Consider the following 19,346-nt stretch of genomic DNA (forward strand, 5'->3'; position numbering starts at 1 on the left):
AGAACCTCCCAGTGAATTACTCCTTTGACAACCCACCACACACTCAACAACACCATCTTGGAATGGAGTTCTGGTTTAAACATCTATGGAGGTGGTTCAAAAATGCAACACACAGTCCTATGATGCTTTACTTTCCATTACAATATTCACTTCTCATCGCCCGTGACAATATGTGGCATGGAAAGGTAATTTTTGTGCCGGGAAAGCAAGGAAACACAGGTGGGGACTCTGCCCTCTCGTGGATTTGCTCTCGGCTGATTTGCCCAACGATCAAACTTTGTGGTGAAACCCAGCACTTTGAGCTGCCTTTGAACTACTGTTCTGGGTACTTGGAAGTTGTCCACTATATTCTGATTTGGTTCTCGTCAGGTGGACTTGGTCAAGATCCTCTTTGGAAAACACTGCAGGACATCCAGACCTTGATTCATCTCGACAGCTTCTGTATTCTCCCCTGAAATTTCGAAACCAGCGATGACATGTGCTATTGTCAACTGCATCTGCCCCATACACTTGGCAAATCTTTCGGCAGGCTGCGGCTGGAGTGCTGCTTTGATTGAACTAAAAAAATAAACAGTGTCCAATGTGTTCCTTATTGGTCTCCATTTCACCCACATGCTTCTCTGTCCACTAAGAGCTCCTCATCCACACTCACTGCCTGTTGCTGCTCTAAGATTCCCCATATTACGTGACCATACATTCACGCACTGGCAGGGCCATGTGTGAGGTTGGTACTCCGCTAAATGATAACCTGTCAAAAACTGGTAGAACTTTTGCACGTACCTAATAGCAATTTGGAACAATACTGTGTTTTTAAATTTTACTATAATTATGTATTATTTATGCAGTAATTTATGATTTTAATAGAAAAATGTTATTTGTCAAATATTAGTCAAGCATCACACAAAAACTCACCCCTGATACTTGTGTCCCTCCCCATATGCAACAGTCAATTACTGTTGTTTCCCTTCTCATTATTACCTTTTACATTTGAAGTAAATATTCCATTACTTGGTTCAGTGGGATTCTTATTGCTCATTTAGCTGAAATATAGTGCCTTTTTCCTAGACATGTACACTAATTGCCCTAATGGTTTGGTGTGGAAAATTTTGGTTCTTGGTCTTGGAAAATCCAGGAATTTTGTTTTCAGAAAATTGTAGACACCCTGTATAATGTATGCAATGATTAACAATTATCTCAGTAGGATTTTCATAGACAATCATTCTTTGTAGCTAATCAGTGGTGATTTATTCATTCTAGTTTTTGGACTTTTAACCACTGTTATTTTTTAAAAGAGATTTACCTACGTTTCGGAGGCTGAATCTGCCTCCATCTTCAGGGTAGGGTGTAGTCTGTTAGATCATATAATTGTTGCCTTGGAGGATTATTCTTGGTGGCCTAGGCTCCACCGCGTCTGTCTGTCACAAGGACCTCTATATACATAAAGTTGCCAGGTAGGATTATCAGTGGCCCAGGCTCCACTTCGTCAGATGACCATGTCAAGGTCACGATCAAGTTTTTGTGTGGCACCGTTAGGTTTCCACCTTGATCCCCGGGGACTGGACTGCCCCGGATTGCATGTTGACGAAGTGCAGCCTGGTCCACTAATAATTTTACCTGGCAACTTTATGTATATAGAGGTCCTTGTGACAGACAGACGCGGTGGAGGCTAGGCCACCAAGAATAATCCTCCAAGGCAACCATTTATAGACCATTTAAATGATCTAACATACTACGTGCTACCCTGAAGACGGAGGCAGATTCAGCCTCCGAAATGTAGGTAAATCTCTTTTAAAAAATAACAGTGGTTAAAAGTCCAGAAACTAGAATGAATAGACAAGCATGTATTGGGAATTCCTGTTAGTTTTAATTTCTTAAATTGGCTTAAACTGTCTTCACATATGAAACAATAGTGGAGCATACTTGGTCCATAATGTCTCCTTTGTTTTCAGAACGGAAACAAAGAAAGTCTCTCAGTGTTTGGCACCGAAAGTGGAAGGAGGAGTGCGTGTACCAGAAGATTTTCCATCTACTCGCAAGTTTCCTGACTTGGATAAAGCACTATCCAAAAACCCATCAAATGTTACGTGTAAAGATATCAGCATCAACAAGAGCATTTCACATGGACAAGTGGAAGGTAGCTGCCTACTGAAACGTGATGAAGATGATAACATGACTCCTGACTCGGGACAGTCCTCTCTTCCAAAAATGGAGGATGAGGATTCTACAACACATGTAGCTCTCAACCAGCGTGGAAGGATAGTAAATATTGATGCAGGCAATAAGATTGGGAAATTACTGCACTGTAAATTTTGCCCCAGACATTTTGACACGAAAACTGATTTACATTGCCACAGATGTGTTGGAGATATGAAGTGCTACATTTGTGGTGAAAAGTTCAACAAATATTACTCCCTTGTTTATCATACTCTGCTTCATTCTGACATGATCACTTATACGTGTAGATCGTGCAATTTTACAGTTTCCAACAAAAGCACCTTTGTAAAGCATTTGAATAAACACAGACCTAGCTTACATGGGTCCTTGTGCATAGTGTGCCGTAAACACTTTCTATCTCTCTCTTCTCTAGTTCGCCACAATATATATGTCCATAACTGTAAAGGAACTAAATTGGAACATGTGCAGTTTAAATCGACTATCAACCAAAGCTCTCTTCCAAACATGTCTGACATTTCAGGTGAAAAAAGAAAATCATGCAGAACAGACATATTTCATCAAAATGATAACAGTAAGGATAAAAATGATGATGTTAAGGATAAAAATGAGGATGTTAAGGATAAAAATGATCACAGCAAGGATAAGACTGATGATGTTAAGGATAAAAATGATCACAGTAAGGATAAGAGTGAGGAAGAAGGAAGGCCATGTGAAGGCCATAAGACTGAGAAATCATTTGAATGTATGTGTTGTTACAGAAAATATGCCACAAAATTAAATTTATTTTCCCATCGTTGTTGGGCCAAATTCAGATGCCCACTGTGCCGGGAAAAACAAACCTCATACTTTTGTCTCCTACGGCATATTTTGTGTCATGAAGATATGATGCCATACATGTGTAATGTTTGCATGTATGTTGTCTCTAATCAAAGTGACTTTGTAGAACATATACAAACCCATGGTGATATCTCAGAACCATATATGTGTAACATTTGCAGCTTGTCATTTAAATTGCAAAATGCACTGGCAAGTCACTATATTAATGCACATGATTGCAGAGGTACTCAACTAGAACAGAACAACATCGGAAAGATGCCTGAACACAAGAACAGTAGCAACAACAGAAAGATGCGTGTATGCAAGAACAATAGCAACAACAGAAAGATGCGTGTACGCAAGGACAATAGCAACATCGGAAAGATGACTGAACACAAGAACACTGAAAATGTCAATAGTTCTGGATCTACAAAATACAGTGATAATGTTACAACTGAAAATGTTACAAAGCAGAAAAGAGAGGATAATTCTATTGACAAGAAGGGTAAAATTTCTGACAAGAGTAAAAAAGAAAAATATATTGACGATGGTCAGAAGCACTATAGTTGTAAATTGTGTCCCGAGACATTTCTTTTTAGAAGTGGGTTGGTGCATCATACATGCATTGGAGGATCAAATTGCCATTTATGCGGTAAGGCCACAGCTAATTACCAGAATCGTATTACACATACCCTGCTCCATGTTGGTATGATGATTTACAAGTGCAGAGTATGTAATTTTTCAGTTTGCAATAAATGGAAATTTAAGGAACATATAAAAAAACATCATCCATCTGCAAAGAAACTCTACAAGTGTACACTCTGTGATGTATCACATAGATGTCCTACGGAATTTGCACTCCATACAGCAATTGTTCATGATTGCAAAGGAACAAAGCTGGAGGATGGAATTGACCAAAATGGTGGGCCAAAAAAACATCCGGGTAAAGTCAAATTGGAAACAAAGGGGGAGGAATGCAGTACAGAAAGTAAAGGTGGCTTGGGAGAAACTAGAAAAAAAGTCGTGCAAAGCAATGTACTTCCATCAGAACAAGACAGCTCTGGACAAACAGAAGCTTTGCCATTTCAACTTCCAGAGACTGAGAATACTTCCATGCAATTTCCTTGTAGGCTCTGTGAGAAGAGTTTCGATTCAGGGAACCAGCTCGTTGAGCATATGATGAGACTACATGTTAGTTTATTTGGACAGGCAATTTAACACTGATTCAATGAGAATCTGGTTTTGCGATGTTAGGTTCTGCTCAATATGCTTATGGTAATTTGTAGTATGAATGTATTAGCTTAGCATTTATTAGGTGAAGGCAAATAGTGTGTTTTGTAGTAGCAATTACTCTCTTCCATATTTCACAGTGGCAAATTTTGCTGTGAAGCATATACTTTAGGAGCAAGAAAAACATTCACAGTGCTTTTATGTTCTGAATTCCAATTCTTGATTCATATTTTGATTCACGCAAACATCATCATCTTTCCAAAGTTGATTTAGGAAATATAAAGAAACTAGTATGGGTACATCATTTATATTATTTACCTTCAAAATAACTGTGCTGGTAATTATACTCCAAAGAAGTGCTATGTATACAGCTGCATGGTCATACATTGTGGCTGCAAGAGGATATGTATACAGAGGTTGATTGGGTTATATCTGACCAATATGTAAAGTGGGCTTACCCTATGAAAAGCCTTGCCACCATCACTGGTTGTGTTCTATGGGACCACCAGCATTATGGACTATCGCCCGGCATCGCAATTTCCACTGCAACAAACCACGTTGGAGCACATGCATAGGAATTCCATCCCATTCCTCCTTAGAGGCTTTCCATAGGCAGTGAGGGCGCAGCGATGTTGTAGACGTAGTTTTAACAGTCCAAATGCGCAGAAATCCATTTCACTGGCATCAGGGCTTTTGACAGGAATGTCATGAAAGGGAATAACACGGATTCCTGTTTCCTGCTCCCATGTCCTGATAAAACCAGAGGGATGATCTAGCGCTGTGTCTGGATGCTTTGTCCATGTGGATCTGCACCTGGGTCTTGTTGACTCCGTACAAAGGACGGATGCCTGTCCAATAGATTGGGTCCATAGTGGATTTCTGTAAGTAGGCGGCATTCACCTTTGTTTTTCTCCACCTTACGTATCTCCAACTTCCCCTTGTAACCATATCTGACGAAAATCATGATTCCTTGCGGGAAACTTTCTCGGCTCTGGCGATAAAACTGTACATCCCTTGCCAGAGGTGTCACGGTATGTAATTGCCCTAATGTTACCATTACGCTTGAGATAAATGTAAGCCTCATCCAATGTGACAACTATCTTCCATTTTGACCTCACCAAGTGTGTCTCGTACAGTTTCCGGCAGTTGGTCTTGTGTTCTGAAATTCGGTGCAGGAGGAGATTGTGTACCCAGCCCTTACGTGTGCACCGCAGGCCAAGACTGCGAAGAATAACATCGTTGACAGTGGACTGTGCCACATTGAAATTCTGGGCCATGCCACGTTTGGGTGGTGGATTCTCCTGGACTGCAATTTGCCGAATTCCATGAAGCACCTCAGGCGACACCTTTAGCTGGCAACCTCGAGTGTTGGCGAATGTTTCTGCATGAGCACCATTTGTGTTTGCCTGGCCATGATATTTTTAGCTATGGTCACTCTGATGGTTAAACCACTATCCCGACACTCATTATTCGGTTGTACGAAAAATGTGTGTGGAAAAGAGCCATGATGTACCCTTTCTTATAACAGCAACTGCAAGCTCAGGCACAACACTGGTTTCAAGATTCTGGCGCACATGTGACAGCAGTTTGCCAAATCGGTCTGATATAGCCTGATCAGCCTTCTGTATTCTGCAAAGTGCAGTCATTGTAATCTGCAGACTTCCAGTGGTCAGCCATTGATGTAGTCCCTATGCGATACCAATGCTTCCCTTATGCCATTTGTAACGTCTTCCAAAGTAGTGATTTGTAACGTCTTCCAAAGTAGTGATTTGTAACGTCTTCCAAAGTAGTGATTTGTAACATCTTCCAAAGTAGTGATCTGCTGCCTCTCCAGAAGAGCACCATGATATAAAATCACGAAATTATTGGCGTTTCCAAGATCCAGACTATAGGCTGGGTGTGTTAGGATGTCAAAGCCACCAAAGTCCAGAATTTTATTTTAGATCATGCATAACCTGTGATATGCATGGAAACCACCTTGTTGGTTGACCATTGTTTTTGTAATGCTTCCAAAGTACATCATATATTTGCTACAGCTTCTTTGGTGGACAGATTCCCATCTATGCCCTGACCTTGTACTACAAACTCTCAGTAGAGGACTTGGAAGTTCCAATGTGTGCGTGCAATATTGCCCTTTCTTGCCGAAACCACCTCATTCTCTGGATATTCATTAGATTCCCATACCAGGATAATGAAATGAAGATCCACTTACCATCATTATTTACTTTCAATAAGCTGGTGGAATTCTATACAGAAATTCTCTACAAATCAATTTTCATTTCAATGTTTCTTTTTCTTTTCATCGTTGTGAAGGTTATATTTCCTCAATATATAGTAAGTACGTTACACAGAATGTCATTTTTTATGAATATTCCATATTGTTTTTAAGTAAGAGGCATCACTTTTCCAGTAAGAAAACATATTTACAAATTAGGTGTGTGAATTTAATATTTTTTGTGCAAATACAAATATGAATATGAAGTAAGATATCATTTTAAATTTTTTTGATATTTATTTTTATGTAAATTGTGTATTTTTTGTGTAAGAAATAGTATGTCTCAAAGTTTATTTGTATGAAGGATGTGTATGTATAAAAGATGTCAAAGTGTAACTTCTTGATGTCAAAGTTTATTTGTATGAAGGATGTGTATGTATAAAAGATGTCAAAGTGTAACTTCTTGTTGATGATTGATTATAATAGAATTTTATAACATCACTTAAAATCATCTGCATAAAACCTTGTCAATTCATTGTGATTCAGTATTAGTATTAAGTATATAACCCAGTGATATGTAAGAATGCTACAAATATAGGCCACCACAGTCCAGCCAGTAGGGTGTCAGACTGTTATGTTGGAGACCATAGCTCCATTCCCAAACTTGCCAATCTCAGGTGGGAATTGATCTTACAAAGTTAGTGCATAAAGCAGCTTGGAGGTCACCCAGCCTTTAGTTAATGAACACCCAATGATGGTGGATGTGAGTTGGGGGGTGTGGGCTAAGGCAGCGAAAGCATGATGCTAATCATATTTCCTTACCTATGCCGAGATGAAGAATGTGTGGTACCGTACCTCAAAACAGTATAGTGCAATTTTTGTAGGTTTGCTTATATTATTTTTTTAGGCTATAATGCATATTGATATATTTTGCTTACTTGGTTTAAACAATTTTTACACAATATATTTTGTTGCTTTGCCATTTAAAGTAAAAAATTGGTGTTGGTTTGATGTTTCTCAGTGGTATTTGTTGTATATCTATCTTTCAACCAATAAATTGCTAATGTTTGTCTGTTTTGTTTTTCATTATTAAAATTAATGTTTTGCCTACCTTTATGGAATAAAATTAAACACGTAATTTTTCAAGAATGTACAAAACCTTATGGATGATTATTTAGAATTATAACAGATGAGTGCAACATAGTAATTTTCAATGTGCGTTGGTGGCCTCGGTGGGTATTTATCAAACTGCTAAAAGCAGGGTATATTTTGTGTTTATTTTATGTTGGTTTAATAAAAGAACATCTACAGTTTATTCCGAGAAGTTTATTGTGCTTCTCACTTGGACGAACACAAGTGCTACAAAAAAATATTTGAGAACCAAAACAGTTGAACATCGATAGTTCAGCTTCACACAGACTACAACCCATGTAGTGTATCAACTCTTGATCTCTCGTTTATACACTTTATATGTTTATTGACCAAAACACCCTACATATAACCCCCTTTTTTCAATGAATAATAAAGTGTATATCATCATCATTACTCACTCATCATATTCATTAAGTTACAATTCTTTCTTAACTTTATACCTGTTTGTGGTTTTGTTAATGTATCTGCAATCATGTCTTTTGAAGCACAGTACTTAAATGTTACTTCACCTTTATAATAGAGATCACGTACAAAATGATATTTTACATCAATATGTTTAGTTCTCAAACTAAACCTTTCATTTTTAATTAATTTGATACAACTTTGATTATCTTCAATTGGATAATCACATTTTTTATCCATATCATTTAACACATATTTTATCCATTTTGCTTCCTTACATGCTTCTGCAATTGCCACATACTCAGCTTCAGTGGAAGATAATGAAACATAAGATTGTTTTCTACAAGCCCAGCTTATCATACCTCCCTTATACATAAATACATAACCACTCTTTGATTTTCTAGTTGACACATCCCCAGCCCAATCAGCATCTGCGTAACCTAACAAATAATCATTTTCAAATTAGTTTCCTAATTTTAACTTATATGATTGGGTTCCCTTTAAATAACGAAAAATTCTTTTTACTTCAATCCAATCAGCTTTAGTAGGACAACTGACCTTCTGACTCAAAATTGACACACTTGCTGATACGTCTGGTCTAGTATTTATACTTATGTACAATAATGCTCCAATAGCTTGTCTGTATTGCTCATTACTTGGTAATGGTTCAGAAGTTTCTACATATTTAATGTATCCAGGATCCATTGGAATTTTTGATGATTTTGCATCTTCCAATCCAAATTGTTTGATTAACTTCCCTATGTAATTACTTTGATGAAGAGCAAAAATTCCATTCTTACTTCTCTCAACTTGAATTCCCAGATAACAACTAATATCACCAAGACAATTAATCTGAAATTTCTTTCGACATTAACATTGCTACATCATTAATTAAATCAACATTTGTACAAGCAATCACAAGATCATCTACATACATTAGAATATAGATCATATCCCCATCAAATGATTTTGTATAAAGACAGGGATCTGCCTCCCTCTTAACCAAAAATTCATCGATTTTATTATACCATGATCTTGCGGCTTGTTTTAACCCATATATGCTTTTCTTCAAACTGCATACATATTCTTCTTTCCCAGGTTGATGATATCCCTGTGGTTGTTTCATGTATATTTCTTCATCTAAATCACTTGTCTTTACATCAAAATGCTTGACTGCCATATTCATTTGTCCTGCAACTGTTACATGGTTATTTTATTTATTTAAATTTTGCCGATGTTAGTTATATGTAAGCTAGGTAACGAATACGTGTTGTTATATCACTGTTCTTATACCATATATAATATTAATTGATTTAAATATTTTACTTAATACTATTATACCTTTGGTCACCCACCCTGGGAATCGAACTCTTGTCTCCCACGTGGCAGTCAGACGCTCTCCCGCGGCTTTTACCCATACATGTTTACAATATGTTTCAAAGATCTTCATTGACAATTTTCATCAAAATTGAAATGTGCACATCTGCATTAGATGAAGCGATTACAATAGAGACTGCTAAACGTTGTCCGCCTGTTTCTGTGAAATTATGCAACAAGATTTGCTTAGTATATTTAGGACTGACCATTAGATTTGTGATTTCTATACACCTTGGGGGGGGGGTGGGGGTGGGAATCTATTAATATATCCTTTCAACAACTCTGTTTATGAGTAGCGTGTAAAACGTCACGTGGAGTGAGGATACAAACGTAAATATTGTGAAAATGTTATACTTATAAATTAAATGAATCAAATTGACTAAAGGCCAACTATCCTGTTTTCATTGAAGGCAATTGTGCAACCAGCGGCAAATGTAAGAGTAGGCCAAATGTCTCATCCTGTCCAATCGGCTGGTTTTACACCAAATTGTAAAATATAGCCAAGAAAGCAGAGGATGCTGTTTGATTCAATATCAGAACAATCCCTTCCCTTGCAGACAGGGCCAGTGACAGTCATGAAAACAGCAATGAACAATTAGCCTACTATTACATTTGCCACTGGCTACTAGTTGTCTGTTACAAGATTAGCTAATAAATGTTGTTAGACACTCAAATTCTGATTTGAATATACCAGGTATAGGCAAATCGGGACTGGACCTACAGAATGAAATAGAATCAGATCCACCGTGTCACATGTTTCCAGTAGGCACCTGAATTCGGGTCACTGTCACGCTTAGCTAGCCCATTGTTCGTGAAGAAATCATCTTGTTATGATAACGTACAAGCGGCTACAATCAGTGCATTTTATTTCTTTAAAAGCACAATGTAAAATACACGAAAAATTGTAAAACAATTTTGTGCACATATATCTTCGAGGGTCAGTTTCTTAATATGGTTGTGCAATTATTACCTGGTAGGAAGAAAAATAATGAATGTAATTCAAGGAACCCCGATAATTCACCATAATTTCCATGATGGAAATACATTTTGCAATGTAGTGGTATGCTTGAAAGTAGAAAATGCGACGAAAATTAATGAATGGTATAAATGCAGTAATCAAATTATGCCGTTATGAGCCGGTGTGGCATACCAGTAGTAAATTAAGATGCCAGACTGTTATCTCCCTTAACCCTTTCTGGACATGCCTGAGAATACAGAGTTTTTCCGGAGACGGGCTTTTTGTTTTCTAGAAAATCATTAAGAAAATATGTATTTTTTAAAAATATTTTTCTGAACACTCAAGATTTCGACCAGTGTACTGGACCGTTAGCCACTGACCTTTGTGAGGAAATTGGGGAGCTACGAATGAGTAGCATAACCTGGTCACGGAATACATGTTATCTGTGCCATGGCTTCGCGACCTTATTTCACCCCTCTTCCTGCCGAAATCTCAATGTGTGTCTCCGTTGACAGTCGAAACGTTGCTACTTCTTTTAGCGCTCCTCGTGTGTCAGTAGCCAACCGTCCTCTGGGTATGGTCACTGCATTGCCCAGCAGCATGTTGTGGGAGGGATGAAGACAGGCCCATAGCGAGGAGTAGGAGAGGGGGCTGACAAAAAAGGTGCCAGAGAGCTTTTTTTTTTTTAAAATGGGAGCAAAGTCAGGTTATGCGACAGAGATATATTCAATTAGGAGAGGTATATTCTGGTTACACACTGCTAAAATGTTGTTTCCCAAATTAGTAGTAATAATAACTAACTCACTCTCTAGCCTTCTTAAACCCGAAGGTTCATGGCTGCAGCAACACAGGCCTTCCATGTTTCCCTATCTTGAGCAAGATCTATATACTCTTTTCCTGTAATAATAAGTTTACAAATCTTTATATACTGTATAACCTTTATTGAAATAATTCTTGAAGCTTTCCTGGTGGCGAATAATGAAGAGGTTTTCTCGGGCAATCAGACAGGTGATTTCCGGATAGGCTTCCGAATTTTTGAGAGCTAACGTCACTGTCATCTTCAGGAATTAAAGTGCAGAGACAAATAACAATGATAACACGGCCCCCAAAGCTCTCCTCCGTATTGAGTGGGGCCCATCTCATCTCAACCGGCCCTGCAGTGTGGTGGCAGCCTACCATGTGTGATGCAGGTGCAGTAGAAGTCTAGAGAGCCCTCCTTCATCCGGTTAGTAATGTTGTTATCTACATCAAAGCACACCTAGTGTGTGTTGCAAACCCAACTTCTGCCTTTCGGCACCTTTCGGGATATCTCATTCAGAAGAAGAGATGAGAGGAAGAAGCAAGAAAAAGGGGGGAGGCATTTTTCCGCATATGAGGGAGAAAAAACCTGCCTGAGGGACAGGAAAAAACCTAAGTCTATATTAATTGATGTGTATAATCTTGTTGGGAGGGGGAGGTTGTTTATTCATTCTTAAAAGGGATTTAATTTGTGTCAGACACATTTTAAAGAAGTAACATCTGAGAATTGCTTTTTCACAGTGTATGAGAATAATATATTTAATAATTTTATTTCTGTTCAGTAGACTTTTCAGTGTCTTCCTTCTTGCGCGACGTTAATAAACGTTTCTGCCATTTTTATCTAACCGCAATGACGTGGATGTGCGGTAATTATATGAAAGTTAGGAAGTAACACCCAGGGCAGGATCTGAACCCAGAAACCGTGGAACTGTAGCGCATTGTACTAACGACTTCGCCGCAAAGGGAAAAGCAGAAATGAAGGTATTAATATTATATATAGTATTACATATAAGATATGATGGAGGCACATAGTGGTTTGGATCCCACTTTAAACTGTAGATCCAGTCCCGATTAGCCTTATTGTGCATAAAGTGGACTTAAAACACCAAATCAATCAATCAATATAATATATGAATCAGGGTGTAGTGTATATCCACTTCATATCGAATTAGGGATCCAGTTTACAAGGCAATTATATTCTGTACTCTGTACAGTTACAAGTGTTAACCCACTGAGATACCAGCCGTCCCCCGTGACAGAGTGGTTAGTACATTGTGCTACAATGCCACGGGTCCCAGGTTTGAATCCTGACATGGATGTTTGTAAGTGTCCATTCATCAATTTCATCATATCATCACTCATCCTCATACTCGCAAATTTTGCCAAAAGTGGCACAAAAAGCAAAGTAAAATATAGCAAATCAGTCAATCAAACCACTGAGAAACCAAAGTTTTCTATTTTGGAATCTCTCTCATTGAATTGGGCCTTCTCCAGGACGTAGTGATAACGTCATCACTCTGAAATCAATTGATGCAGAATTTCTTACCCGATGGAGGCACAGTGTAGTTCAAATCCCACTTTTAAGTTGTAGATTCAACCCCAATTAGCCTTTTTGGGCATAAAGTGAACTTTTTAAAAATAATCTTTTCGTGAACTAGATATTGGTTTATATTTTTTGCATGTAAGTTTGAATATAATAATAATAATGACTATAATTAATAGATGTAATGAAAGACTAAAACATCGAGTGAATTCATTAAATTGTTCTTTGTTCAGAGATATGTTACTGACTGGTATTGATGGAAGGGACTGGACTGAATATTTTGAAGGAAAAACAGTCAAACGAACCAGGGAAGAATGCCCACCTTGCTCCTCCCTGCTCTGTTTAAGTGTGAGGGGGGGGGGGTAGTGGGTGATCAGGCACTTGGCTACTCTGAACTAGTTTTTCTTTGTTGGTGTGTACTACACCCCAAGGTTTATGGTTGTGGTTTTACCTCCAATGGGGAGATACGGAGGTCGCGAAGCCATGGCAAACAGTATACAGCAATTGGTGGTTTGTTGTGCTGACCACACATTACCCAGTAATCGGTTGGATGATCTACGTCTGCTGAGACATGTGGGAGTGAGGCCACCAGTCAGTAAGCAGGTCTTTGCCGTCAGTGACTGTTGCGCAACAGGTTATTATTGTAAAAGACACTGAAGCTGATTTGAATATTTATAATGCACATATGGGACACTAACAGAAGCATTAATTGGATGTGTGATGCCTCTTAGGGAAAGGGCAAATGATAGGGTAAATGAAGTAGAAAAATTAGGTAGAAAAAGAACATCATGAACGAAGAAAAGGCAATGAATCTAATAGCATCAGCAAAGGTCATCTCTCAACTTCGGTGTTTTTTAGGATGTTCATTTTAGTTGGAGCTCAACTGATCACCATCCAACTCTCTCATTTCCTCTGCAATATATATATATATATATATATATATATATATATATATATATTTAAATGTTCTCACATGATGAATGGTTGAAACATTAATGCCTCTTTATCATGTCACCACTACCACTGCTTTAACTACATCTTTATAAACACGAAGAAATGATAAGTATTTTACTATGTATGATGGTTTGCAGAGAGGACAAGGAGACCTCCGAGAGGTGTCTTCTGCTCTTATTACTGACAGACTGGACAGGCCTGGAAATTTGTGGTAATTTAGGGTTTGTATATTGTAATATGGTAATTTTTCTACATTACAAAATTTAATAACTTTTGTTGAATGCACAAAGGCTAATTTTGCATCGAAAAGTTATATTTTTATAAACTTTTTTTTATGAAGTCATGAAACTATTTACACAGTAATTTCCTTTGCACAAGCAAATGGTTGAGCTTCCAAAGTATTTTATAATTGTTTATATGTATTTTTACAATCTGCCTCTTAAGCTAAACCCTAAAGTTGGTGAAAATAATAGTGAGATTGAAAGATAATGTTTCCATGAAAAATCTGGTACTATTGGTGGGATTTTTTAGATGTCATACTGCATTTCACCCCACTGAAAGTAGGTACAATTTTAAACCTGCTGTTGATGCCCATTTGAAATAGGAAGACTCATTGCTGTTGATGCCCATTTGAAATAGAAAGACTTATAGGCACCAAAGTGGGGGTTAGGTGTGTGGCATAAGCAAAAGTATTGGCCAGAGTTTTATTTGGAAGAAGACAGTGCTACCACCGCACTGGAATTATAGTGTTCTGAAAAATTTGCTAATCAACAATTCACATTTATTTTGTGAAATATCATGGCCTTAGGGGATGGCAGAAGTCATCTGTGCTTAAGAAGTGAGATATTTAGAAGTACACATCTACAATTTTACATCTAGAATTTATTTGCTTAGTTTTAGCATACCTTCTGTTCAATTTTTATTTAGTTGGTTTAACTTTGTGAGTATCTTTTTTTTTTTTTTTTTTTTTTTTTAGGGGAAATCCTTAATGCATTTCAATATTTTCATTTTCAGATTCCCTTCCTGTAAACGATCATCATATATTATGAGTCAAGAAAGTCAGACCCATGTTAATAAGCCAGAAACAAGGCAAGAACCTCTGGAAGTTCCAGTTTCTATATTTCAATCTATCGGAAAAGAGGTTAAGATGAAACAGGATATTAGCATTCTGCAAGATGGCAACAATGATTTACAAGATGAAAATCCGGCAGTTACCTCACAATGGTCTTCCAAAGATGGCAGGATTGTTTTCATCGAAGATATTTTGGAAACATCAAAGCCATCAGAAGTAATATTGAATGGTGAGTGTGAATACTGTCAGAAGAAGTTCCAAAGCAAGCTGTGTATGCACAGTCATCATTGCCCCGCAAGTGGGATTAAGATCGGTGAGCTCACAGATGTTTTGGACCATGAAGGTGTTGTGCCATATGGCTGTGGAAAGTGCAAATCTACTTTCATGAACTTGACTGACCTTCATGGTCACTTAACAAGTCATGAGGCCTGTGAACAACCATATGGATGTGTTATTTGTGACTCAGCTTTTAAAACTGTGTTTGATTTGCGTAATCACTTAGTTATAGTACATGAGATTCGGAGAGAAGACAATTCAGCACAAGTGATCCAAATCGCCGAACCCTCTTGCCAGGAAGTTACCACAGAGGATGCAGAAGGGAAAAAGGATGATGTAACACATACTAATTTATTTGATAGTTCACCTGAGGAGAAACACGTGTGTGAATTGGGTGCTAATACTTTTGAAACAGAAAGTAAATGTTTGTCTCTTTGTGCATCTTATGGACAGTCTTCCCCAACTTCTAGCATGCATACTGAAATGCCAATAGCTGACAATCCTACTGGAGACTTCTTATCTCCAGAGATGAAAAGGAGAGATGACGATTTGACTGACAAGCCTACTGGAGACATTTTATCTCCAGAGATGAAAAGGAGAGATGACGATTCGACTGATAAACCAAATACAGAGAGAGTTTCTCAGGAACCATGTAAAATTATAGACAATGAAATTGGTAACATACAAGATGAGACCAATTGGTCATCCTCCAAGCGTACTACGTCACCCACAGAAAAAGCAAAGCCAGTCAGGAGTGGAGAAGACTTTTCTTGTGGAACAAGTTTTGCAGACCATGCAAATTGCAATAACCATTCAAGACTAACTCATAGTGCCGATAAAAAAGATAAACCTAACTTAGTTGTAACAAAAGAAACATCTAATCTGAAAGGAAGCACGGATTCAACTAAACCTTCAAATGAAATGGAACTTGAACATGGGAGCATGAGAAGTGGGAGGAAGCGTAACCTCAGAATGAATTTAAGAGTTCATGAAGCAGATCGTGCAGATGTCAAAAAATACAGTCTCGCAAAATATAGGGAATCATTTAGTGTTTCTAACACATGCACCCTCGGGCACAGTTCTCACAACACAAGATCCACTTCAAATCAGCAAACCAGTTTGTGTACTTGCAGTTTTTGCAATAAAACGTTTAAAGATGAGAAAGAACTTAAAGAGCATCTTCTTTCTTGTGGGGAATGTTTAATTCCTCACAAGAGTGGGAAAAAAGACAGTGATAAATGCGAAACTCTTGCTTCCACCAGCAGTCTAACAACCAAGCAATATAAATGCAAATTGTGTAGGAAATATTTTACATCATCAACGCAGTATGCAACTCACAGTTCCTGGCACAAAAGAGAGATCCGACAAAAGAACCGTAGGTTAAAGCAAACAGTAAATGCAGAGCGTGAACAGTCAACTGTAGAACCTGCTGCAGAAGGATGCTTGTCTGACGATAAAGATAGAAAAGAAGGAAACACTGTGGACCATACAGTAAAACACTACGAGAAAATGCAGAAGCATTGGTATCCCTGTGGGAAATGTGATCACAAAAGTTGCACCTATGTTGATTTGCTGCATCATGCGCAGGGTCATGTTGACAAGGTGATGAAACTTTCCGAAAGTTTTAAATCTCGGGTAATTATGAAATACATTACGCACGGATCCAAGGGATTTTCTTGTAACATATGCAATGAGTGCAAAGATACCTTTGATGGTATTTGGAAGCATTTAAATTATTCACACCAGCTTCATTCTGATCCATGCTGTGAAATGTCTGAAACAAATATGTCGAATCAGAAGCAAGTCAAAGTTGTTGAAAGTGCTAAGAAGGCATTTAAGTGCAAGAAATGTGTTTTCTCATGCACTTGGCCTGAGACACTACAGGCACATTATGAGGAACACAAGATTAAGCCTTTTCCATGCAGGATCTGTGGCGAAAGATTTTTGACTGAGATTGCCCTAGGAGTACATGAATCGCTTCATTCTAGTGCCACAAAATACTTGTGTAATGTATGTGGCACATTATTTTGTTTTTACAACAACTATTATACCCACTTGCTTAAGATTCATAAAATGAGATTCAGGACTGTGAATAAAGATGGTCCCTGCAAATGTAAATTTTGTGGGATGTTATTTCAAGAAAGTAAGGTTCTGGTAAATCACTTAAAGCACCATGCCAAGCTGATGGTTGAAGCTGAGTGCAAGGAAAATAAAAATGAACGCAGATCGTCCATTGATGCCGGAACAAGTTTGCCAGATCGTGACTTGAAGAGTAGTCTCCATGTCAAAAAGAAGGTTTCTATAAACTCACCTAAACAGAAATCTTCATGTACCAGTGTTAAAACGGGCACTGGCTACATTTGTAAAGTTTGCAAACAGAAATTTCCAGTGGTTTCCGATTATACAAGGCACATTAACACTCATGTTGTGGATGGTACTTTCCTGTGTGTGCTGTGTGGTTTTAGTTACGCCTCGGCAAAATTTTTTCGCTCTCACATTTTAAAAGCACACGGTTGTGAGAGAATTTGTAAGTTTTGTGGAAAGGTATACATAAGCTCTTATAGCCTTTGTTATCATATTGTTAAACATCACAAGGCTGAAAGGAAAGCTTTGAAACCAGAATTGTCTTCCAAGCAATGTTCTGTTCCACCAAAACTGGAAAAATCATCACCAATGAAGTCTGAATCGAAAGTAGAAAACATTGCTATTAAAGACCACACAGATGCTTCACATTCCAATGCTGATCGGAGAATAAATAAAGATCGGAAATGTAAGTTGAAAAGAAGCTCTCCTGGAAGTTGTCCTGGAACTGCCCATACCAGCGGTAGTTGAAAACATAAATTACGAAAATCAATTATTTTTTCCGTTGGAAATATGTACAGCTATCATGCTGTTGTGTGGATGCATTTGGATATTATAAGTTAACATGTTTGTCACAGTTTTGATTCTCAATTCACCTAGTAATAATAATAATATTTTCTTAAAACAGTATATGAATAAAAAGAAAACAAATAGCACTTACGTTATTAACCGTACATGTTGGTGGTGTTTTGTGTACATTCTGCAAACAGTGAGGACAGTAGCATATATAAATGCTATTTTAAGTGAGATGCAATGGCTGTGTTTATACATACGCCAATTTATCTTTTTGTGACATCATTCTAATCACATTATTCAAGTTGAATTCAGTGTACTTATTTCACATTTATTAATGTACCAAAGACAAGAAATTGTAGTGAGATATGTTTGTGAAGAGAATATATTGATAATAGAAGAATATTGGATGTAAAAATATCTTGGTAATACTAATTTATTCTGGTTTAAATAGCTAGTTATATTGTCAGTATACAGCACGATGAAACATGTATTTTTCTTCTTGAGGGGAAAACATCCAAATCCATAGAGATGCTATTAGATGTTTATAAAACAAATGTCATGATAAAGTTTTAATCTTGGCTCTTTGACAACTATGTACAAAATGTATTATTTGTCGTGAATATTGTACAAGGGAAACAAAAATAATCCTGTTTTGTAATATTTATATTTGATGTCATATTGAATAACTATATTGTATGTGCTTATATTCAAATTTTAAATATAATTATTTCTGTAGTTGCACTGAAATTTCTTTGAATACAACATTTTGTATGTATATTTTCAGGCGTCCTCTCCTATTTTAAAGTATGTAAATGTGATTTTTTAATGCAAGATTTCAAGCGAAAGAGAGCTTCCCATATGGTTCTGTATTTTATGCATGGTTATGTTCGTTTGGACAGTGGATTGCTTGATAATGTTTTATAAAAGTTAATTTTTTTGTTTAACAAAATACACCCAAGTAGAATTTGAAGCAAACATTTCTTGTTTTTATTGTTTTATGTTCTTTTCTCATGTGAACACGTTTAGATGGGTACGTGCATACAAGAACACCATATGTACTAAGTAAATTGAAAAATTTGAAAAGGGCGACTATAAAATACAAATGAAAATTATGTAATGTGAAGAGTATCTTCAATTGTGGTGTAATTTTTGTTTGTTATTGCTTATGACCAAATGTAGCATATTGCAAATATCTCTCAATATTAGTTTTCGAAATTCTGTTCATACAAGTGTGCATATGTATCAGTGTTAAAAAGATGCTAATCCTTAAGAAGGTAATTAGAATTCATGTAAAATATTGATGCATTTCTAGATTAACCAATATTACACTTCATTGTGAAATTCTGTTTTCATACATTGCATGATTTCATAAAAAAAATTGTCAAATAAATTAAAAGAGTGATCATTCCATTGGGTTTGTGAAATGGTTTATTTCTGATTGCAATTTTATTTAGTCATATGAGTTTAGTTTAACTAAACATTTTTGATGTGTTACCAATAG

The 19,346-nt window shown here is 37.1% G+C and overlaps 1 protein-coding gene across 7 annotated transcripts in view; it reads left to right on the forward strand.

The window, feature by feature from the left end:
• Positions 1–19,346, forward strand: part of LOC146000476 (uncharacterized) — a 234,248-nt gene that overhangs the window by 110,436 nt on the left and 104,466 nt on the right. Inside the window, exon 5 of one of the 7 annotated variants that reach the window (XM_083138153.1) lies at positions 14,635–19,190. The exons of the other annotated variants lie outside the window; for them this stretch is intronic. Within the exon in view, the coding sequence (XP_082994279.1) occupies positions 14,635–17,800 (3,166 nt within the window). The 3' untranslated portion in view covers positions 17,801–19,190. Of the gene's footprint in view, positions 1–14,634; positions 19,191–19,346 lie in introns of those variants that run through there. 7 annotated transcript variants of the gene reach the window in all.

This window comes from Lepisma saccharinum, chromosome 16 (assembly GCF_977018435.1).
Source record: "Lepisma saccharinum chromosome 16, izLepSacc3.1, whole genome shotgun sequence".
Lineage (NCBI taxonomy): Eukaryota > Metazoa > Arthropoda > Insecta > Zygentoma > Lepismatidae > Lepisma > Lepisma saccharinum.